The following is a 23306-nucleotide window of genomic DNA, read 5'->3' on the forward strand; positions in this document are numbered from 1 at the left end:
TCCTCAGCTGGGCCAAACACCAAATTAGAGACCCTCCTCTGTGTATCCTTCTATGTATGACCCCTGCAGCAGCCCTAGTTTCTCTCTCTTTCTATCCTTCGCTAGGACGGTTGCGCTGACATGGTAAGTCCTGCTCATGTTTTTGTTTATTTCTGATATAACAGAAAAATCAGCACTCACCCTTTGTGTGTTTATGTTGTCTACATGCCTGCATGTGTGTGTTTGATTTATTACTGTGCTTAGTCGTTTGAATTTATTAAAGCTGCCGTACATTGAATCTAGCAGTTGCTGAGAAAACCAAACTGAAATCCTGACTTCTTAATGAAACATTTTCTTTTGAGTTTTATGGATAATTGGCCTTAATTTATGTTTAATGTAACCTGTTTAATGTAACGTAAATCAAACGAAACAGTATAAACACGTGGTTTGGGTAAGAAGGCATCAGATCTGAAGGTTAGGGGACTTATTGGTAGGAATTTCAGTTATCTGTTTGACTTTATTACAACTTAACACCCTTATCCTTTGAGGAATTTGAGAATGTGAGAAAAATGAGTTCAAACAGCTGTTTAAAGCAGGCCTGACTAATATTCTCTGAATGTTTGTGTACATTGATGCATTAAACTTGCGTGTCATTCTATGGGTTGCCTGGTTGTCATTAGTATGTGCTTATTCTGTGTGGTTTATGCCTTTTTCAGTCTCATCGGAAATTTCATGCACCTCGCCACGGACATATGGGGTTCCTGCCCCATAAACGTAGCAAGAAGCACAGGGGGAGGGTGCGAACGTGGCCGAAAGATGACCCCAGTCACCCTGTTCATCTCACTGCCTTCCTGGGATACAAGGCTGGCATGACCCACACACTGAGGGAGGTGCACCGTGCTGGCCTCAGTACGTACCACTGGCTGTTATATCAGGGTTGCAATGCAGGCTTGAAACAAAGTTTAACTAAAGTTCTATTTCATATCTTTGCAAAAGATAGTATTTAAAAGGAATAAAGTGGTTGTATCTGGAAGTATTTGCCCTTTCTGTTATTATGAGCTGCAGTTATCCCTTTTCTCGTGCTATATATTTCCTGCTCTTTCTCTCATTAATGCATAGCTCAAATGTATGTTTTCTCTTTCACAGAAATATCAAAGCGAGAAGAAGTTGAGGCAGTTACCATCATTGAGACTCCCCCTGTCATCGTGGTGGGGATTGTAGGTTATGTTCAGACTGTCCGTGGCTTGCGGTCCCTGAAAACCATCTTTGCTGAGCATCTCAGTGATGAGTGCAGGCGCAGATTTTACAAAAACTGGTGTGTTTAATCAGTCATTGCTCTGTTTTATGTACAGTGAAGTCACTCTGGGTCTTGGATCTATATTGGTTTCTTCTATTTTTTATGCTTTAGGTACAAGAGCAAGAAGAAGGCTTTCACCAAGTACAGTAAGAAGTGGCAGGATGAGACTGGAAATAAACAACTGGACAAGGATTTTAATATGATGAAGAAATATTGCTCCGTCATTAGGGTTATTATTCACTCTCAGGTAAGCAATAGCCAGCTGTTGTGGCTTGGTATCACATCAGTCTGATTTCAATTACTTGTCAGATGAACGACAGCTTTTCATCACATATCCTTACACTGTCTCCTCCCCTGCAAAAGGGCAGTGGTGTAATCCACCTGACCACATGCATCAGAAAGAAAAGCCTTCAAATCCTTAATGTGTTGGCTGCCAATAACTGACCACAGCAGTCAAGATGAGGAGGGCAGCACTAGAGGGGAGTTTCAAGTAGCCGTTATAAATATTTTTCAGGGCAGAACTTGGCTGCTGACTCTATGAAGCTTGGCCAAGGTCTCAATTCTTTACATTGTTTAAAAAATCAGGCTTTTTATTTCTTTCTTTTTTGCAAATGAGATAGGATTAAAACATGCTTATAAATCTGACTTTTTATCACTGAGAGTTCATACATGATCACATGTTTAGTACTTATTCTAATTATAGTAGGTGTAAAGAAGGATCCTTTTTAATTGCAGTGACAAACAACATAGTTATTCTGCACTTCAGAACTCATTTCGCTTCTCGTTGCCTCATTCACCTGTTTTATCCATCGTTTCTTACTTGTTTCCAGATGCGACTTCTGCCCATAAAGCAGAAAAAGGCACACATCATGGAGGTGCAGCTGAATGGTGGCAGCATCTCAGACAAAGTGGACTGGGCAAAAGAGCATCTGGAGAAGGCTGTCCCTGTATCTGCTGTCTTCTACCCAGATGAGATGATTGATGTCATTGGTGTTACCAGGGGCCACGGATTCAAAGGTCAGAAATGTGCTGAATGTTCGCTCAGTTGCAGGGACTAAAATACTTAAGATTTACTGTTAAAAAGAAAAAAGTTAATATAATTCATTGAATTCGAGCTGTTTTTTTCTTTGAGCTGATAGGTGTGACAAGCCGCTGGCATGCGAAGAAACTCCCCAGGAAGACTCACAAGGGCCTGAGGAAGGTTGCTTGTATTGGAGCCTGGCATCCTGCCCGTGTGGCCTTCACTGTAGCTCGTGCTGGGCAGAAAGGCTATCACCATCGTACTGAGATCAACAAGAAGGTTAGTAATGAAGGAATATTTTTGAGAGTTATCACAAAAAGTATTGTGGTTTTCCATTTTACAAGTTATGTCTCATGGCCTAACTTATGTCCTCAGATCTATCGTATAGGTCGGGGTGTTCACATCCAGGATGGAAAGGTGATCCGGAACAATGCTTCAACCAACTATGACATCAGCCAGAAAACCATTACTCCCATGGTAACCCCATCTTTATGTGACAATATAAGTTTCACCATCATGTGGAAATTCTGGTCATGCTTTCTGTGAAGCTCATATTCATACTGTAATGAATCAATGATAATAGAAAACATAGCTTTTGTATATGGAGATGTATTATACCTTCTTAATGCATAATATAGTTTTAGAATACGTTGTTATTTTAGCAGTTTGATGTTTTTGTTAATCCTGTAGTAACAGATGCCAGTTTGTGAATATGACATGCTATAGAGCGGGGGTGGGCAGCTCTGGTCCTTGAGGGCCTGAAGATTTTAGGTGTTTCCTTGCTCTAACACACCTGATTCAAATCAAATGGATCCAGCAGCTTATCAAGCTCTGCACAGTGACTCATTCATTTAAATCAGGTGTGTTGAAGCAGGGAAACATGTAAAATTTGCAGGACTACAGTCTTCGAAGACCAGGGTTCCCCATTACGGCCATAGAGTATACATAAGTAGTCATATTTGTTTTCTTTTTCTGGGTTGTGTCCCTGTAGGGAGGTTTTCCCCACTATGGTGAAGTGAATAATGATTTTGTCATGGTGAAAGGCTGTGTGGTTGGGACTAAGAAACGTATCCTCACCCTCAGAAAGGTATAGTGTGGTTCTGAATGATAAATCTCACAAGCAGCTTACGGCATTCAAACCTCTTGACTTCAAAGGTTTAACAGATATCTAGTGTCCTGTAAAGTACATTAGATAATGTTAAGTGTGTGTCCTTTTATGTGTCCTTTCCTGCAGTCTTTGATCACACACACATCACGTAAAGCCAAGGAGGCCATTGAACTCAAGTTCATCGACACCACCTCCAAATTTGGCCATGGGCGCTTCCAAACTGCCCAGGAGAAAAGAGCATTTATGGTTAGTGTGAAAAAAAAATCCAATGTATGCTTAAATCTAAATACCAAGGAGCAAATAGAAGAGTGACTGAAACTGAAACACTGAAATGAGTAAAGGGATTATTTACATTGTAGGGTAATGTGTTTCTATTTGTCCATTGTTAAAAACTGCTGTAATCCTGAATTATTCTAACCGAAGACCTCTGGTTTATCTACACAGGGGCCACTGAAGAAAGATGCCCTGAAGACAATGCCAGAACCTCTGCCGGAGGAGGCTTGATTGAACAGATCCCATTGTTAGATAATAAAACTAACTTTAAAAATGTAGTCCAGTTGGACAATGTAAATCAATTCTAAGAGCAATAGCTTAATCTTTCTGATCCAGATGTGCTGTTTTGGAATTTACCCCCAATGAGTAACACATATTCAGATTTCTCAATCAGATTTATTTTCCACAGATAAATCCGAGACATATCATGCACCACGGCTGCTTGACTGAACTTAACTTATGTGCTTATCAGATTCTCATCTCCTTGTCTTCAGTTTCTTGCAATCTTGCGCAGTCGGAATGGGTGTGTGGCTGTATTGTTCGAATATCAATTTCTTCAAAAAAAAAAGAAGGTCATCATTTAGTTTTTCAAAACCAAAGCAGCCTTAGAATCTACCAGATTCATCACAATAGCCAATAGCTGCACAACAGCATCTTTTCTTAATCCCCTCTGGGGAAGGGGGGGGGGGGGCTACTACTCAGACACGTAGTCTTGAGACTCCATGGAGGACTGATGGAAAGATGAATGTACTGAGGACTGATGGGATGCAGGTGGATTTTCCAGACCAGATGTCATCAGAGGTAAATATAGATCATCCATGTTAGGCATCACAAACACTTTCTGTAAGGAGACAGTGGACAACAAAGCGTGTTATAACAGTAAGTGTAGAAATTAGTGCATCATCCTTATGCTTTGTAAATAAACAGGTGCACTCATGGACTGACCTGGAATTCACACTGCAGTTTTTTCTCAATCCACTCAGTCACATGAGTGAAAGTGACCTCTCGCTCTCCCAGCATGGGACGTACATGAAGGTCTAACCTGGGAGGCACTCTGAAACTGTACCTGAGACACAACAACAATTAGCGAAGAAGATGGTGGAAGAAAACTAAATGTGCAGCTTGTAGTGAATAACTGTAAGTACCATATCCTATCAGTAGGTGGAGGAGGAATGTTGATGGCCAGAGTTCCAGAGAGCTCCAGGACCTCAACACTGAGCATCAGAGGCATGTTGGATACTTCAGCTATCTTCTTCCTGATGTACTCATTTTCTGTTGCTTTCTGGAAATACTTGGATTTTGCTATCTTGTCCACAAACCTCAGGATCTTCCTCCCTGTGCTACCACCTGTGTGCCTGTAGATGAAAACACATGATCTGCATGGTCATCTATGGCAGGGATGGGCATCACTGGTCCTTGAGGGCCACTGTCCTGCAGGTTTTAGATGTTTCTCTGCTCTAACACACCCAATTCAAATCAAATGGGTCCAAAAGCTTGTTGTCAAGTTCTGCACAAAGGCCCATTAATTGAATCAGGTTTGCTGAAACAGGAAAACATTTAAAACCTGCAGTACTGCAGTCCTCAAAGACCGACATTGTCCATCCCTGATATATTTATGTGTTGTAAAAAATTCCAGTAAAGGTGTTAAATTACCCTTCAGCTCCTGTTACAACAGTCTTGTCTCCCAAAGACCCCTGTGGTTCAGATGGAGGGACTTCCTCTTCATCAGATGACCCTGCACTGGATGACTCTTCATCACTATCTGCCAATATACAGAGCCGTGGCTTGGAGCTGCAGAACAGAGCAGTTGCTCATCACTGCAAACTAATTTCTTTTTAAATACAAACATATGCAACAACCTTCTCTGTTTATCTAAATGGTAAATAGTCTGTACTTATATAGCGCTTTTATCCAAAATGCTTTATATATACATCACATTCCCCCAGTCACACACACATTCACACACTGATGGCGGAAGCAGCCATGCAAGGCGCTCAACCACGACCCATCAGGAGCAATTTGGGGTTCGTTGTCTTGCTCAGGGACACCTTGACATGGGCTCTCTGGGCCGGGATTGAACCAGCAACCCTTGGGCTACAGGATGACCACTCTATCCACTGAGCCACACCACCCGCACACCTCAGGATCTTTCTTCCTGTGCTGCCACCTGTGTACCTGTAGATCTGCTGATGAACATGACATGAGTCATCTAACATGAGTCTCACCTGACTTGCTGGGTCTCAAGAATGCTGTGAGTGTCATCCTCTCCCTCTTTACCCAGCTTACACAAGTTCATCTTAGTCTCCAGGGTCATCTGAAGGCAGCCTGTGTACATCACCTCCAGCTCCAGCCACAGGCCTTAGAGATAAAGCAGGGACAGGGAGTTTAGCAGATTTCTTAATGAGTAGGGATCTGAATCCTGAGTTCAGTTTGGAGGCCTGATCTTGTCTAGCAAAGGAGGCATTAGATCAGCAGTGACTGGCTTTGGCATGTAAGTGATGGTTAAGCCAAACTAAGAAGATTGCTAATCGCTTCAGCATGAGACACAATGGAAAGTTTAAAAAAGAGGGCATGAAAAAGTCCGACAAATTAGATCATGGTCCAAACTAGCCGGAAGATTTTGACACAGAACTAAATCATGATAGACATTCCTGAGTAAAATTTTAATGTGATTTCTAAATAAAAAGTACAATGCAGTCATAATGTACCTCTGCGGTCCAGCATAGGTTTTGATGTGCTTAGAGCCTGAGGAAGGCAGGTACCCATGTCCAAATCTGCCAGAGTCAGCTCATTCATGAAGTATGGCAACTATAACACAAGCAGAGAATTACATTAGCAAACATGGAGGTTGATGTGAAAGAGGATCCCAAAGGTATCCTAGAGGTAGCTAATTACCTAAAATAAATTAGTAGGAAGGTTCGCCCGCAGTGCATGAGGGAGTGTGAGGGAGGGTAGAAAGGATGGTGTGTGTCAAATAAATGGACAGGAAATGAGTAATGGGATGCCGCAGTGCCATCAGCATTCATTTACTGTCTCCCACCTAGTGCTAATGTTCATGTTGTTTGCTTCAGACTCAGTTTTTAGAACTCAGTCCTACTTTTTACTCCAAGCTGCCAACTTTAAAAGAGCCATGCCATTAGTCATTATTACACTGTTGCTGTAGGTTATTAACCATAATTTTGCCAACCACTGCTGTTCGTCTTTGAAATCCTTGAAAATAACTTTTGTCTTAACTGGTTATTAATTTAAAAAAATCAAATTCATGCACTTTCTCACCCACTCTCACCTTGATTTTACTGAGTTTCTTCTGGATCTTGTGAGCCACCTGATCGGACCAGTATTTCTCTCTGAGAAAGTCCCAGAAAATTCTGCCAACCAGGGAGTTCACCCATGTGGGCTGGCCCTCTGTAGAGCCTCTCCCGGATTCAGCTGCTGCTCCAGGGTCACCTCCACTTTCACCTCCAGAACCACGTTCTTCACCACGAATCTGCAGGGAATAACAAAGAAGGGAAAAAAAATCATTGGGATGTGATTACACAAGCAGATAACATATCCCGATGGGACTAAGAACCATGCTGACGCTGCATTTCCCGGACAAAACATCAGACAGACTGTCTCTATGTGGGGTGCCAATCCCAAATTACCCAAGCCAGTATCAGCAGCTCAGCTTGCCTGTGCTGCAGATGTACAAGTCAGTTACTATTATAATTCTTCCCTAGGTGGCACCTGATATTTCTGAACATTGACGTTTCGTCTAACCAGCAGGGACATGTTTTGCTGAGTCATCATTCTTTATAGGGCAAATCTGAACACAGAATGAAATACTAAAACAGTAGTTGATGCTGAACAGCTCTGGTAAGACGAGTCTGTGTAGAGAATAAATATGATATGGTGATAAAGAGTTTAAAATTCCTGTAATTTAAAAACTAAAATCTTTACTAACTGACCTTTTTACAAGTTGAGGGGCTTCCCTTGTCACTGTGGCAGGGGCTGGGGGTGCGACTGCATCTTTCTGAGCCTAATAGGTTAGTCATGTAGGTCTTGTAGTCCAGCAGGGTCCTTGTTTTAGAAGGCAAGTCAGGCAATTCCTCTGTGCTTTCCTTAACAGCCTCTCCAACACTTAGTGTTTCTGAGAAACAGGGAAATGATTACTTCCCATGTTTCCCATGCATGCATGTAAAACACAAGATAATAATGTTTTCACCAACTGAAAACCCATGAGCCGGGACATCTTCTTACCTATGTTCTCCTCACCAGTCGTGCTGCTCTCAGCTCCAGCCCTGGAGGCCAAAAGAAAGTGCTGGAACCATTCCTCCTTCTCTCTACCTGTTCGGCCAAACAGGTAGAGGGTTACAGGAAACTGGTGACTCTGGACTATGCGTTTCTCTGCCTTCTCTTCCTCTCCCTGCCCCTCGAACAGGCTCTCCTCTCCCACCTCCCCCTCAGCCAGAGTGATGCAGATGGGGTACTTCTTGTTCCACACTCTCTTACGAGCCAAACCTGGAGGCACCAGAGTCACCTAGGAGAAAAAAAAAATTGCATAGAGGAATAACAGATTTAATAAAAACTCTTTCTGTGGTTTATTCTACAGCATGCTGAAAAGAGATACTAGCAGTGTTAGCTTAATTTTGTCATCATTTTGAAAGCCGCTGTAGCCCTCCTCTGTGTATAAACAGGTGAATAAAGGGGTCACATTTATTCAGGGCATCATCACTCAGTCCTTCAGGTCTGTCACCTCCATGTTAGATGACAAAGTGGGTGCAGAAAGATGAGAAGAGCTCAGGTGAGAGGTCACCTTGGTTTTTTTATTTTACTCCTATCTGAGAGAAGTTATTCTTTTATGAGTGAAAAATGAGATTTTAATTTATCCTCTCGTAACACACTGACCTTACTGTTAGCCAGCTGGTAAGTGTATGAATGCAAAAACACGGCCTCATAGAGTGTCTCATCGAAAGCTGCCCACCGGGGGATGTTGGCACGTGGGTATGCCAGACGCAGCCGGCTGTCATCCAGAGTCACATAGACAGAATGTGTGACAGAGGGGTGGAAAGTCTCTGGGTCATAGCTGTGTGTTTCATTCATCCAGCCCTGAAAAAAAACAAAAACAAGAGGCTGTTTAACCCAAAATGATACACTTATCTAATTATCATCAGTGCATATTTTTCCTATTTTAATTGATCTAGACTAACAAGCAATGGTGAGGCTGTTGTAGGTGTTAATATCTAAGCAAGTGGTGCAAACTGTGACAATACAGCTCAGCGGGAGAGAAACCTGAGCCACAGCAGAAGACAACTGTTTCATTTAACAGTACTTGTGTCTAAAAAGTCCACAGCCTACTGTTATTAACTCCCCCATCCTGATAAATTTAATCATGTTTATCCAGATATTATCATCTATTGTGACAGCCTGACCGACTCTCTCAACAGAGCTGCCAAGAACTTCTTTGAAAAAGCTATTATCAAAATGACTCACTCTATACAGCTAAACCTGCTGTGCCAGAAGGGAGTTTTTGTGCAGCAGTTATCTCAAAATGAATCTATTGAGATCCACTAATGGGTGTGCTTTATGTTACTATTCAGTGCCTCATATGGTTAATGTTGTTGTTTAGATCTGTCATCCTGCAAAGCAAACACTGAAGGGGGAAGCTCATTTCCATGTAGCCAAATCATTAATAGGGAAAGAGAAACTATGTGAGGGAAGCTGCAGAGGCTTGTCTGCATGTAGAGCGAGACAGAGTGCAGCTGTGCTAATGGCTCTGAGAGGGCTGTGCATGACTTAAATGCTAATGTCAGCAAGTTAACAGCGACAATCCTAACATTAGGATATTTTTCATGGAATAATGTCCACCATTACCATGGTATAATCTTAGTTTTGTAGTTATTTAGCCATACAGAAATAGTACAACATACGTACACTGCTGGACTGGCTTGTATCACAATGAACACTAACAACAATTGTTATTTTCGTATTTAAGAATAAGGAAGTCATATCTATCTGTCTAACAGGATATAGACAGATGGATAAAGTGCTGTACATGACATAAAAAAAAAATAAAAATGTTACTGTCAGCATTCACATCTTTATTTTGATTTTTACTCAGTCATTACCTCTAGGATTTCTGAATCTGTGAGCTGTCCATCCAGTGGATCCATGCTCATGGGACTGAATTTGCTCCGAGACCTCTTTTTACTTCTGGCACCTGTTTGTCGCGGGGCAAACATGAACACCATCACCAAGCCCAACATGAAGCCACATGCAACCCCCACAGACAGACCTGTCACGTACGGAGGTAGTGGCAGTAAGAAGAACCCATAAGCAAGAAGGCCCACTGGGAAGAGCCAATGAAACGGCAATGATGAACCTGTTACTGTGACTCTTGACTGGGGGTAAGTTCTTTGATGTGTCTCTCTAGATCCATTTTGGAGCTCCACCACCTGAATCACATCCCCGTAGGTGCAGATTTCTAATTTGCTGTCTCTGTTGTGAGTATGGTGTTCCGGAGAGTTGGATTTTGCTGATGAGTTCTTTTGGAGTTTTTTGAGAGGAGTATCACTCTCCGTTCTCCTTCTGCACCTAAAGTCTGAATCTTCACTGCTCTCTTCTCTTCCACAGCTGCCTTGGGAGGCTGGTGACTCCCCAGTTTCTAGCATCCTCCCTTGCTTGGGGCTTCCAGAAGTCTCATCCCCTATGATCTTACTCAGCATGCTCAATGGATCCTGCATGGCTTCTGAGAACTTCCTCCTTGTGTCCTCCAGCTCAGCAATCAGGGAGCTGCCCCGGGGTTCAGTTGGAGACATGTTACCTGTGGATACCAAATCATCAATACCTTTCGGTTCTTCTGCTTCAGGACTGGACTCCTGGATCTTTGAATGTGTTATCTGCTTCCAGGGATGCAAATGGAGCTTAGAGTCTGACTTGGAGAGATTGACTTCAGGCTCAACCCGTCGTGAGATCTCTGTGCTGAGAGACTTAACCAGGCTGAGGAGAGGTTTACCTCTGAGTGTGCTACTCTCCCTTGGCTCCAAGTCTGTGGAGGAGGATTTGACCAGGCCGCTGGTGACAAGCAGGCCTGCTGAGGATGCTGACATGTCAGATAAAGAGCCTGGGGATGAGGGGGAGTGTGGCAGGAAGAAGGGCCGGGAATGGTGACTCTGGTTCAGATCCAGATTTATCTCTAGACTGAGGTCAGGCCGACATTCCTCGGTTTGTGATTTCTCTCTAGTGAATGCCACAGAGGGACCCTCGTCATGGGGTTCCAGGCTGAAAATGAGCTTGCTCTCCTCCATGATGACAGGAGCTAAAGTTAGAAGCTGATCAAACAAATAAAGCTGCAGTCTGCTAACATAAGCATGGCACCAGCAGACAGAGTTTGTAACTGGGTGGACACTTCTCTGGTACGGTGTAGTCCATCTCATTAGGTCCTAAAAATGAAATTAGAAATGAGAAAATACATGAATATTTGACTATTAAAGCAGCCTAAATAAATCTTTTTTTCTTTCTCTCTCTTCCACTTCAAAATCTTTCTGATTTGGTCAGCTTTTCTTTGTAATCCCCTCTGAAATGTCTTATTTGTCTTTAACTATTCCTTTGCAGCACTACAGGGAGCTATGTTTCACTCTGTGCTGTCAGTTCACACAGTGAGTCTTAAGCTGGGTAAGAGTAGATGAGTGCTTTGCTTCTGGAAAAGGAGCAACATAATTAGACACAATAATCCAGTCCATCAGCTACGATCCATTAAGCTGTTTGAGTCTATGTGACACATTAGTCCTCATTTAAAGAACCTGAAAGATGTTAAAACACAACTGCCTTCTCTTAGAAATAGCTTATTTTCACCTGCAATGTGGGCTGTTTCTTATTTACATCTTCCCAATTTATTCAAGAATTCAAAACAGTTCTTCAGTCACAAATTTTCTCCATAAAATGCATTAATATCTAATTTTCAGATGAGATTAAACACAATAAAAGAGACAATGGGGAAGTTCAGTAGTTTGAGAAGTGTTAAAACTATAAAGAAGACATGCTGTCATTTTGTGTGTTTTGAGCCGCTGGCGTTGAAAACAACACACACAACTCAGTCATCTTGTTATTCTTTTTTGTTTGTTTTTTTCATTTAAAACTTTACACAAATTTAGGAATATGTTATTTATACAATGTCAATAAAAATGGATGACCAGCCCCTCACAGCTTGTTTACAAGAGACAATCACAGATTTGTATCATGGCATGCAGAGAGAACAGTCTGTTACACTGAGAGTCAACAAAGCTAGATGATCCAGACAAAGAGTGGATTAACTATAATCCTCCATTCTGGAGGAGGCTTTTATGACAATCAAAACACTTGAGACACAAGTTACATTTGTTGAATCAGTGTGTTTGTCCATTTCAAAGAAAGTCGTGGTTGTGTAGCCATTCACTTGTGTTGGCATTACAGGTTAACTTTTAATAGTTCCTATATGCAATGAATGAGTTTTGGATAAAAAAGAAAAAGAAAATGCTAAAGCTGAGCAGAGATTATTCCTGTTTATTACATGCTGGGACCAGCTTTGAAATTTATTGCTGTATTGCTCTCATTACTTCACTTGGGTCCAGTTTGTGTCTCCAGCTCTCTGAAAAGTGCTCAGCAGAGCACCAAGCCACTGGACTGCTTGTCAGATCCAATTAACCAAAAGTGCTGCTCCAACAGTGTGTAAGCTGCTGCTGCAAAAAAAAGTCTAAAATACCCAGATCAATTTCTAACCAGGAGTCAATTTGGAATCAGCTCATGCTGACAGGGAGAGAAAAATCACTGCTGCTCTGTGGAATACAGAGTCAGCAGAGGTTTGGAAGCTTTCCAGTCAGGATTATGACTATTTTTACACAGATGAAAAAGAGTGAAAGCAAACATCAGATCACTGACAAAGACCTGGACAATCCTGGACCCTTTGCTCATGTTTTTTTTCCCCTTGTAATTGAAAGTGGATCATATAAAAAAAACCTAATTTGAAGCTATCAGACATGTAAACTTTCTGAATGATGAAACATAAGTTCTAGTCCACATCCAGGTGCTGTAACTGAACCAAGTCTGTGTCTCACCTGAATTCATGTCATCACATCTTCCCTGAAATTGAATAAATTTGCACCCAAATCAGCCAAGTCTATTAAACATAACTGGACCAGGCTTACTTTTGGTGAGCCACTGCTAGAACCCAGCCATGTGACCTGACACAGCCTCAGCTCGGCTGGCTGTACCAGATTACTGAATCGGTGTAGTAGACCACCTTAAATGGATTACAATGGAGAGGAAGAAATGATGAAAAAAGCAGAAAATCCCACTTTTATCCTTGACATCAAAATTTTTAATTCTGCCAAAAGATCATGTCATTCCTGCTTTGTCCTCGTCTTGGCCTTTCTATTCTAGATTAAGTGGAACACAGGAATAAAAAGAGGAGACTTTTTGTTTCTTTCCAAATAGGAGAAAATACTTGGGTTGCCTTATGGGATCCACCAAGGACTGCAGACTGGCAACACATAGACAATAGAGCAGACATTTATTTAAATGATCCTTGTGCCTAATCTTGCAGTCAAATTGCCATTTGACCCAAATGTCTGGCACATTTGGCACTGAGTTGGTTTTGGATATCACATGGTCAATGTTACTGCAGTTAAACTTCTTCTAAGTATATCATTTAGATAAAATCTCTGGATATGAGCTGAGTTAATTCCAGCACCCAAAAATGCCCCATATATGCAAGAGAAAGTGCAATTTAGTAAAAAAGCAACACTTGCCTATTTGAGATCTTTCTGTTCCCTGAACACTCCCTCAGTCTGAAAGCTACTGCACACACTTAAACACTTTGATTTTTGTCTTATTTAAAACAAGACTACTCACCCGAATCAGGTGTGTTTGGAAAGATACCCCTATGGTATCAGTGGCAGAGTTTGGGTGAGGTCCGGAGCGAAGAGGGCATGGTTTTCTGCAGAAATGCGCTTCAAGCGCAGGCTGCAGTGTTCAGCCTGAATGCTGCAGAGCGCGATGTGCTGCACGCCAAGATGCATCCGCTGAACGCTGGCAGCATTCACCTAACTTTACCATCACTACAGCTGGTCCTGGGCGAAAATAAAAATCCCACGATTTAAAAAAAAAAAACAGATAGTAAGCAGTTCTGCTTTGCCCTATACGCGCTAGCAACGTTTTAACAAGAGACCTCTCAAATCTCGCTTGCTTCAGGAGACGCCAGTTCACTTCAGCATAATACCATTACTGGAGTTCTGGCAGAGTGGACGGTACTTTAATCCAGATTAGATGCGACAGGCCAACAGTTCACGGAGTGACTCCTCCTCTCTGCTCCAAGCTCAGCATCAAAACAGTGACTGGCTTCAACTCTCCGACACCGCAGTCCTGTACGCAGACTTATGTAATTGCACGACCTGGAAATTTCAGGTCACTTACTGCGTTAAAGCATTTTTTTTATTAGTCACAAAATTGCAATAAACAGTGAAGACCTAGAACAAACTTAGCAGACAATATGTACAATGAAATTGAAACCTTTCCTCCTAACTGTTATCTTTATATTTCTTTCTAATTTTTCTAATCTATCAAATATCTTAATAGCTGTGAGACCTTTAGTGTGTCTAAGGCAATAAAAAGGATAAATAAAGAGTGAGTGGCTTCATTTGTTTTCAGCTTTCTCACTCTCGACATTTAACTGGCTGCACTATATATATATATATATATATATATATATATATATATATATATATATATATATATATATATATATATATATATATATATATATATATATTAATAGAACTCAACAAATTGCACTTACAGCAAAAGTAGGGTGCAAAGGCTTTACAGTGCAGTAAAGCAATGCTACACAAAGACATAAACTCACATTATTCAATTATTTAAATATAAAACAAATTTGTGTTAAGATAAGATAAGATAACACAAATGATATGTTTAACGAACACAATGTTCTAAAAATGTTTTATTGTGAATAAATACATTGTTTAAGCAAGAATTTGTTTATTTAGACAATGAAGAAGCTCATGTCATTTGAACACATTCTGATCTTGTAGGACCAATGTACACATTAAAACTAAGTAAAGTTAAAGTATATTTTATTCAGTGCAATCTTGTGGGTGGACAAGGGACAGAAGCTAATTAAAATCACCCATCATTTTGTATGCAGCTCACTGACACAACACATATTCACAGTTTTTTAATAATCTTCTTAAAACAGCAGTTCATAGCTTTTACAATAGCTTCAAGGTCTTTGTAAAAGATCCGTTTTTGTGCACTTTAATGGCTGCGCTTTTACAAATAAGGAAAATGCGAACATATTCAAAAGTTTCTAAGGAGCCTCGAAATGATTTTGTATTTAACAGCCAAGAAGTTAATGGTACTGTCTGCTGTATTTTAACTCAGCTGATTGTAATCAATTGTGTAAAATAAGTAAAGTTCTTATAGTTTGAAGCTTTATTCACTGAGCTAGGTGTACTAAACAGGTTATTAAAAATAGGCTTTTAGAAAGATTGATACCAGTTTAACACAGTTATCCAGGTAATCCAGCTCCAAACAGATAAACCAATTTCTTAGTCTTGATTTTTATTGTGAATGATCTATTTGGTAATAATTTTATATTCAAACTAGAGCTAGGAGTAAACAGTGCTACTGGGAAGGGAAAATATATGTAGCAATTTTAAATGTGGGCTGATAATGTAAAATAAAGAATTTCTAACAATCTGTCATCTTTATCTGACTAGTGTCTGCTGCCTCCTGTTGGATGACTTCAGTAAAAGGCTGTTCTCTTCTCTTGTGCTTTGGAATAAACCAAACTATCATTTGTGCAATATTTCATGATAAGAAAATAATTTTTATCCAGTGGGAGAAAACGGCTAACTGTTGATTGTATTTGATCTTGGTAGGTTTTATTAAAGCTTCCAATTTTCTTTTAGGTTTTCCTTAAAATTGACTGTTTAATTTATAGGCCTGAATGATTAGGAACTTGGTTTTTAAAGATGAGAAAGTCATGTTATTTTTAAAAAAAAAATCTTTTTCTTTTAATTGTGCTGAATCACTGATTCTTCTTTCTATGAGGACGCTGAGGATACCAATTGCATCAGTCAGTTTTGCCTATGGAATTTTAGCTTCTCAACAATTTGAAGTCACCTTTGCCATAAGATGTATTCATAATGTGCAAAATGGTTTCAGAGGGTGACTGGTTTGATCTGCAGACAGATCAATTTAGCATTTAGGCTGTTTTTTTTTCAAAGCCATGGTGTTATATGTGCAGATTTTAATTTCTCAAGGCCCTCCCTAAAAATAAATCATCTTAAGTTCTGCCTATGTTGCCTCCAAACTTATACATCATTAAACCTAATGGTTCCCTCAAAGAAAATTCAGTCATACCATTTGCAGCAATGCATCTCCATAGAACTGCAAGTGCTGTTTGCTTTAATTGTGCACTCATAATCAATAATAACCAAGAAACTGTAACACTTGTTGTAGTGAGTGAGTTGGCAGGAAGGATCAACTTGCCTGATGAAAAGTTCTTTGAACAATAACACAATGGCACAAAATTGTCCAACATAATATCCTCTTTACTAGTCCAGTTGTTGTGTCATCAGGGATTCATTCATTTAGACAGTGTTGCAAAAAAAAAAAAAAAAAAAAAGTTTAACCAGGGTATGTTTGTTTACAACAGCAATGACAAGTAACTCAGCCAAAATCACAAGTAAAATGCTTCAAAGATGCTTCTTGAGGAGCTCCATTGACCAAGGAAGAAAAATAGAGTGGCTCTTTATGTAACATGCTACAATACCCACTTCATCATACAAGTTAGTAAAATATGATGATGTGTGTGACCTTTAAAAAAGAGATTTTGGACATGTAACAGTCTGTCTTTCTTTCCTTGTGGTTCTAATTACGTGGTAGCAAAATCAATGCTTAAAGCAAGACGAGCCAATGCAGTTTTCTCAATTTATATTTTCAAGCAAGATATTGCTGAAGACTGTATAAGTGAACTATTAACACAACAACAGCATAAAGACATATGGGTTTTACTGAATTTGGTGTCTCTTGAGTGAAATTGGCCCAGAATCTATCTGGGGTTCTAAAAACAAACAATTTTTAAAAAATAAACAAACAAACAAAAAACAAACAAACAAACAAACAAACAAATAAATAAATAAATGTTTTCTCTGGTTTACTTGGTATCGAATCAATACCAAAATTAGCAGTATTGGTCAGTCCTACATTTTAATATAACATATGGTTATTTATTGCAATCACTGTGTACCAGCTCCATTCATGTACAAACACATCCATGGTGCTCCTTAAGGTTCATACACCAAATGACACCCATCTTATTACTCACTATTAGAAACACACTCCATTTAGTATAACATCGTTCCCTAAATTCTTTTCCCCAGACATCGCTCTTATTTACTTAAATTTTATGACCACGAACTATACAATACAACTCAATGTCTAGTCACTGTTTAATGAAATGTAAGATGTTATAATGTAATGTTCAGGTGTTTATCTACGGCGCCATATCACTCAATTCAAACAGTAATCTAATTCAAAAAGCACTTAAACATAATAACACATTACTACACTTTGTCTTCACGATATAATGCATTTTGGCTCGAATAGTTTTGACCCGAATACCACACACGAGTTAACTTAATTGCTGCATATATTAAACTGGATTATAAATTTAAATAAATTTTGTTATTATTAGTTACGTCACTCTGCGTTACATGCGCTGATGTTTTAGGATTTTCTTTTGAAAGGTCGGATCAAACCGGAAGTACGTAGTTTACGTATGTCGTTTTGTTTGTCCGGCTTTAAAAACATTAAAGATTTAACACGAAACGCCTAAAGCAATGTCGTTTTGCTCTTTTTTCGGTGGGGAGGTCTTTAAAGACCACTTCATACCAGGTAACCCACGACTTTTACGTTTTTGTAATGTTGTTCTGGTGCTGTTTGTTTGGCCGAAGTTATCCACTGTTTGCCAATTTATCCGATGTAAAGACGAAATAACTTCTTCAAATTGTTGGTTGCACTGAAATGAACGCTGCTATCACTGTCTGGTATAAAACCCCATAAGGCAGACTTGACGTAGTAACGTTGTCACAGAAAACTATTGATTTTCTTGGTAGCTGTTAAACTTTTGTAACCAGTGTTCAGGTTACACAACATGTGTTACAAAACTGGATTTAGCTTTACAATGGAGAAGTTAGAGAAATATCACAGACAAAAACGGCCATTAGTAAACAGTTTAAACTGTAACTTTGTTTTAAAAATGATTAATTTAAAATTCAATGAAAAAACTTTAGATATAAAGAAGAAAAAATATGAGATTAATAATTAACGCTACACAGTTACTAATGTTTTAAGAGTTGTCATGGTTAACTTAAATAAGAGTTGTAAAAAGTTTAAAAAGTTAAATTAAAAGTTAGTTATTTTGCTATTTTTTTACATCTTTCTGTCATCCTTTCCTTTGTAGGGATTTATGCATGCGCCAAGTGTGATCACCAGCTGTTCTCCAGCCGCTCCAAGTATGAGCACTCATCTCCCTGGCCAGCCTTCACAGAGACCATCCATGAAAACAGTGTATCTAAACATAAGGAGAGGCCTGGGGCATACAAGGTACCATTAGGAATTTAAGTTATTATTATTATTTCTCTTTTCAGAATTATGAAAGGAAGTTTAGGAAGCAGACTATATTTTGTTTTCAACCTGCAACACACATATGTGCCTGCACAGTTTATATAAATAGATTAAAGGAGTTCATTGACTCGTGAATTATTGACCAGTTATACTTAAGTTACCCCTGTAAGCGCTTATTTTGGGGTTTTAGATGTATGTTCCTGTGTTCCAGGTTCGGTGTGGGAATTGTGGAAACGGACTGGGCCATGAGTTTGTGAATGATGGTCCAGCCAAAGGGCTGTCTCGCTTCTGAATATTCAGCAGCTCACTGAAGTTCATCCCTAAAGGTACATTGCATTACAAGTTTTCTCCTAGTTTAACTACTTGGCTTTCAAATATGGTTTAGAATGACTCATTTAATATAAACTACACCTTCTTCTGCTTCACAGATAAGGTTGATGGGCAGTAGGTGAGCTGTCAAATAAAAGTGTGGCAGGACTAGAAGTTTCTCTGTGATGCTGAAGGTGCGGACAGTGAATGAAGTGTTCTGGGACAAAACCCAGTCTGGGACCACCAGGGCTCTGATGATAGGTGATCTCACCAGACAGCAAGAATGGAGGGATGGTGCCAGCACCTTTTCTTAATGCAATCATAGCCGAACCAGCAAATCATTTTACCTCATGAATCACATCACTAATGTCTCATCAGTTTTACTTTGAATCATATGTGAGATTGTCTCATGAGACAAATCAGACATGTCAAAATTTATAAGTTATTTCTTACCAAGAGACTAGGTGAACCATTAATAGATATAACTCTTTGCATTTCCTCAAAAGAATAAGGCCTGGAGTAATTGTTATGCTAAATAATAGAAAAAATGACTATGCAAACTATTTTTCATCAAATGAAAACATGCTGATGCAATACACAAGTTTTGAAAAGCTAATGTATAGCACAGTGATTGGTATGTAAAGAAATCAAATAAATTTATTTAAGTTAAAACCCATCGTAATCTGTCTTTTGTTGAGAAGCTGATGATCGTAGCATGTACCTTAAAATATACTGCTAATAGTTCCAGTTCATCTTGAATGAACTGATCATGAGATACAGTATAACAGTCACTTACTTACTAACAGTCACTCAGTTGCTTTGAGTTTTAAGTATAAAAGTAATAAATATAAACATTAAAAGACTTTTAAGCAATTCAGCTTATTTTGTTTCACATTTTAAGAGATAAAAATGTTGCCAAGCATTTAAACTGGTACAGTGGATATAAAATCATGTTTGTGAGATGGCTACTACCACTAGGTGGAGGCAGTGACAACCAGATCAGGCATTACACAAGTGCAACAGAGCAGTTGACATTTGATCTAGGCTTTGCAGCTTTTTTCCAGTTTCAGCTGGGTGTCTCTTCTTTGTACACAAAGTGACACAGTGAATCTAGTTGTGGCTTAAAGGAATGGAGACATCTGGCATGGATGAAATGTCTTATTGCACTTTTTCTGGTGGAGAAGTTTATAAAAATCACTTCCAGCCAGGTAAGTGTCAGACTAGCATGTGGCTGCGTGTAAAGGTAAAATACTTCAACTCCATGTGTCTCTTTGTGTTCTCAGGTATATATGTGTGTTCTGAATGTGGCCATGAGTTATTTTCAAGCACTTCAAAGTTTGAGCACTCTTCTCCGTGGCCTGCCTTCTCAGAGACAATCCATGAGGACAGTGTCTCTAAACACCCTGAGGCATGGGGACCTATAAAAGTAGACCACCTCTTCAGAAATGTTACAAAATAAGTTACTGCACCTGTTATGAATTTACTTTCTTTTGAGACTGATTGATTTAAAATCCTCAGGTTTGCTGTGGAAAATGTGGCAATGGACTGGGTCATGAGTTTTTATATGATGGACCAAAAGAAGGACTCTCACGCTTCTGAATTTTCAGCAGCTCACTGATGTTTATACCTAAAGGTAAGTCTATATTTTCTTTATATTGTTCAACACAGAAGAAAAATCCCTGTTTTGACCTCTTATCTCTCTACAGAAGAGGTTAGAGGACAGAAAAGTGAGCTGTGAAAGAGACAACTGTTTCTTGCTGCTTAGGGTGTCCACAGTGGATGAAGTGCTCTGGGAACAAGCCTTATGGATCTCCTAAGCACTGATGGATGGTGGCCATGCAGGGCTGCATGAAGAGATAACTCATTGGAATAACTTTTTTAAGTCCAAAGTATAAAAACATGGAAAACTATGCTTTAATCTTTAACTTGTCTATGCTGCACAGAGTTGGAAGCTGATGAACAGCCATTCAGTTTAAATAAATCAATTCTGTCCTACAATTCAGTGGAGCTGCAACTTTCAAAGTAATGCTTCACTGTGTTCCTCCAGTTGTATTGTCTGTGCGGATAGGAGTGCAGAGTAAGTGTGAGCAGCCTGTAACAAGAACATGTTTCACTGTCATGCATTTTTCTTACCTCAAAGGTGCATTGTGTAACAAAATAAATATATATATAATGAAAAACAGTGTTCCTATTGGTGTCTAATCACGTTTCTAAAATATCTTGTGTTTTTATTTTCTTCAAATGAGCCATTTATTTCTAGTACAGTACTTGATGTGGGTCCACATACATGGCAGCTGTTGCACTTGTACCAACATTTTTACTATGGTGTCTCTGAATGGACAAACAGCTCTGTGTGACGTGAGAGGCTTTAAAATTGCAGTATCAGTTTTGTTTGATAGATGCACCGTTTGGGAGTAATGCTTTACAAGGAACATAGAAGAAGACAGTAAACATTGCTGCACCTGAGGCTCTCAGATTAAGACATGTTTATGTCTGGAAGAATTTTGGCCACTGAGGGCCACTGTCCATTTTCAACAGCGCTATTGTCGACCAGGCCTTTTGTGTGCTTCCTCAGAAATGCATGAGCCCATCAGCTGATGGTGTTGCACTGGCACCATGTGCTTTATGTGTAAAGTAGAGATATGCAGCACTGTTCTAAAGTTTCTGGCACTTTAAAGGTTTTAATTCATATCCATCATGCAGTATTATCAGAGAGGCATCTGCTTCCCTCCAAATTCATTCACCTGCATCAGACTCATAAAAACACCATGAATAGCTAAACAAATGGTTCATCCATATGCTTCTGTCCATTTAACTTCTACTTTTCAGCTGAATTACTTTTAGGCTGCCCCCAAGTTAAAAACTTATAAACAAAAATTTTAGATTTTATTTTCACTTTGTGGGTGACCACACTCATTGACAGCATATCTTCTCTGTGCAGTGCTGCTTTCTTTTTGTCCTGTTTCAAGATAAAGATGGGAACTTTTATGAAAAACTCTGCTGAGTTAAACTCACTTCAGTCCATGTTACCAATGTGAGAGAATCTTTTGTGTTTCCTCAACGTAGAGCTTTTCTATACATCTCAACAAGCAGTGCCTCTTGGTCGGTGGAGTGGTGGAATTTTAAACAAAGGGAGGATGTGGGGGCACGCTCAGCGGCTTTCATGCAGTTTAAGTGTCTGGGATGAGCAGGTGTGTAGATGTTCGTTTCAAAGGCTGGAAGATCAGAAGGGGAGATGAAAGCATTGGTGTCAGCCAAAGGATTAAGAAAGGAAGTACAAACATTCATAGAGAGCAATGCTTAAGCATTTAAAGGAAATACTATTTTGCACATTTGATGTGATGATTTTGTCTGTGAGGTATGATCAGAACTTCTCAGTTTACTTTAGAGGGAGCACCTGGAGCAAATATGCAGTCATGAAAGGCTCTAGCTTCTTGTGTTTTTATTTATTTACTTTTATCAAGCACAGACTTCTACAGCCAAATCTCTCAAACTGTATATCTCTAAAGCTGCCTCTGACCTCACCTCAAGTCTCAAGTTCTCTATTAATTAAGTGATAACTTCCATGTGTGTGATTAGAAATCTTAGCAGTAATGTATTCTGTGTAATGACGCCAGTTGGAATGCAGACCAAACTTTCCTCTCTGGCGACTGCGGTAGTGGGAGGGAGAGAGTTTGAAAGTGGAAGACTGACATCCTCAACAACAGCCAGAGAACTAAAAAAAGATAAACCAGATGTGAGAATGAAGGATGAAGAGAGAGGAAGAGGAAGTTGCTCAAAACACAGGGCTGTAATTAGCATTTGCTATCTGCAAGAGCAGTTTTTCTGGCTGGCATCTGAGCACAGCTGTATGGCCAAGAGGAAACAAACATGAAGGAGGAAGTGGTAATCCTCTGATAGAATCACTCCTCCTCTGACCTCTGGGGCTCATCCTGCTCATAAGCAAATGGGATCCTTAATTACGTTAAACCACTGCTACTCCAAAGTCCTCCATGCTCCCACAGGCAAAGCCTCGAGGTTTAACTAAACATGTGTGTGCCACTGACTCATGCACAGGACATCTTGTTTTAATTTAAACATATATGAGTCTGTTGCTTAGATTTGGATGTTTACAGGAACTGCACCTGCTTCTGTTTTTATCCACAAAAAATAGTGTCTCATTGCACGTCCACATGGTCTCACATTATATCCAAGTTAATCATGGTGGTATTCTCAAAAAACATCTGCCGTGCAGCGCTTCACTCACCACAGAAGCTGTGATAATTTTGTAAGAGGAATAGAGCTTCTTAATGCGTGACTATAACAAAAATACAGAATTTTCCTTTCATCAGAGACTAATATCTGCAGTATGTGAGCTAGCCGCTTAAATTAGATATCTCCATCCGTACATGGAGGGGCTGCCCTCCACATGTTGCAGGCACCGTGCAGATGCTGGCCAAACGTCTGGCTCCCTCTGTGTAACGACTGGATGAGTAAACAAAGCTTTTATAGAGGACACTGAAATGTGATTTCCACCCTGCATCAAAAGAACATTCTAGTAACTCCAGACTGTCCAGTTTGGGCATAGTTGTAACTCTGTCAAGAGTCAAGACAATGGATGTGTTTAAAAGAGACAAGGCTGATGTTGTGGCTTGTCAGCTCTAAACGGCTGAGCA

The 23306-nt window shown here is 39.8% G+C and overlaps 4 protein-coding genes across 6 annotated transcripts; 3 read left to right on the forward strand and 1 right to left on the reverse strand.

Annotated features, from left to right (window-relative positions):
• Window positions 1-41: 41 nt before the first annotated feature.
• On the forward strand, window positions 42-4235 carry LOC121647072 (60S ribosomal protein L3-like). The gene is given in 11 exon segments (XM_041996225.1): window positions 42-110; window positions 112-123; window positions 696-888; window positions 1126-1294; window positions 1388-1523; window positions 2107-2293; window positions 2416-2576; window positions 2673-2774; window positions 3289-3384; window positions 3532-3651; window positions 3850-4235. Coding segments are annotated over 11 exon segments (1290 nt in total). The 5' UTR covers window positions 42-56; the 3' UTR covers window positions 3910-4235.
• Window positions 4055-14033, reverse strand: LOC121646869 (testis-expressed protein 2-like). Its single transcript, XM_041995947.1, has 12 exons — window positions 13546-14033; window positions 9786-11099; window positions 8566-8766; window positions 7918-8197; window positions 7626-7807; window positions 6965-7165; window positions 6387-6486; window positions 5904-6036; window positions 5332-5469; window positions 4824-5033; window positions 4624-4744; window positions 4055-4519 (listed from the first exon to the last, which is right to left on the reverse strand). Exons 2-12 carry the CDS (start codon window positions 11091-11093, stop codon window positions 4373-4375), a joined length of 3021 nt encoding a protein of 1006 aa, XP_041851881.1. The 5' UTR covers window positions 11094-11099; window positions 13546-14033; the 3' UTR covers window positions 4055-4372.
• Window positions 14034-17454: 3421 nt separating this feature from the next.
• LOC121647194 (methionine-R-sulfoxide reductase B1-A-like) lies at window positions 17455-19323 on the forward strand. The gene is made up of 4 exons (XM_041996408.1): window positions 17455-17610; window positions 18179-18321; window positions 18554-18668; window positions 18771-19323. The coding sequence occupies exons 1-4, from the start codon at window positions 17556-17558 to the stop codon at window positions 18788-18790; spliced, it is 333 nt and encodes a 110-aa protein (XP_041852342.1). The 5' UTR covers window positions 17455-17555; the 3' UTR covers window positions 18791-19323.
• A 129-nt stretch (window positions 19324-19452) lies between these two features.
• On the forward strand, window positions 19453-20815 carry LOC121647176 (methionine-R-sulfoxide reductase B1-A-like). 3 transcript variants are annotated; one of them, XM_041996396.1, is made up of 4 exons: window positions 19453-19859; window positions 19935-20077; window positions 20170-20284; window positions 20358-20815. In XM_041996396.1, the coding sequence occupies exons 1-4, from the start codon at window positions 19781-19783 to the stop codon at window positions 20387-20389; spliced, it is 369 nt and encodes a 122-aa protein (XP_041852330.1). In that variant the 5' UTR covers window positions 19453-19780; the 3' UTR covers window positions 20390-20815. The 3 variants fall into 3 exon arrangements, with proteins under 3 accessions (XP_041852330.1, XP_041852334.1, XP_041852322.1); XM_041996400.1 differs by having other exon boundaries at window positions 20361-20815; XM_041996388.1 differs by having other exon boundaries at window positions 20417-20815.
• Window positions 20816-23306: the final 2491 nt, after the last annotated feature.

The sequence above is a fragment of the Melanotaenia boesemani genome, chromosome 2, assembly GCF_017639745.1.
Source record: "Melanotaenia boesemani isolate fMelBoe1 chromosome 2, fMelBoe1.pri, whole genome shotgun sequence".
NCBI lineage: Eukaryota > Metazoa > Chordata > Actinopteri > Atheriniformes > Melanotaeniidae > Melanotaenia > Melanotaenia boesemani.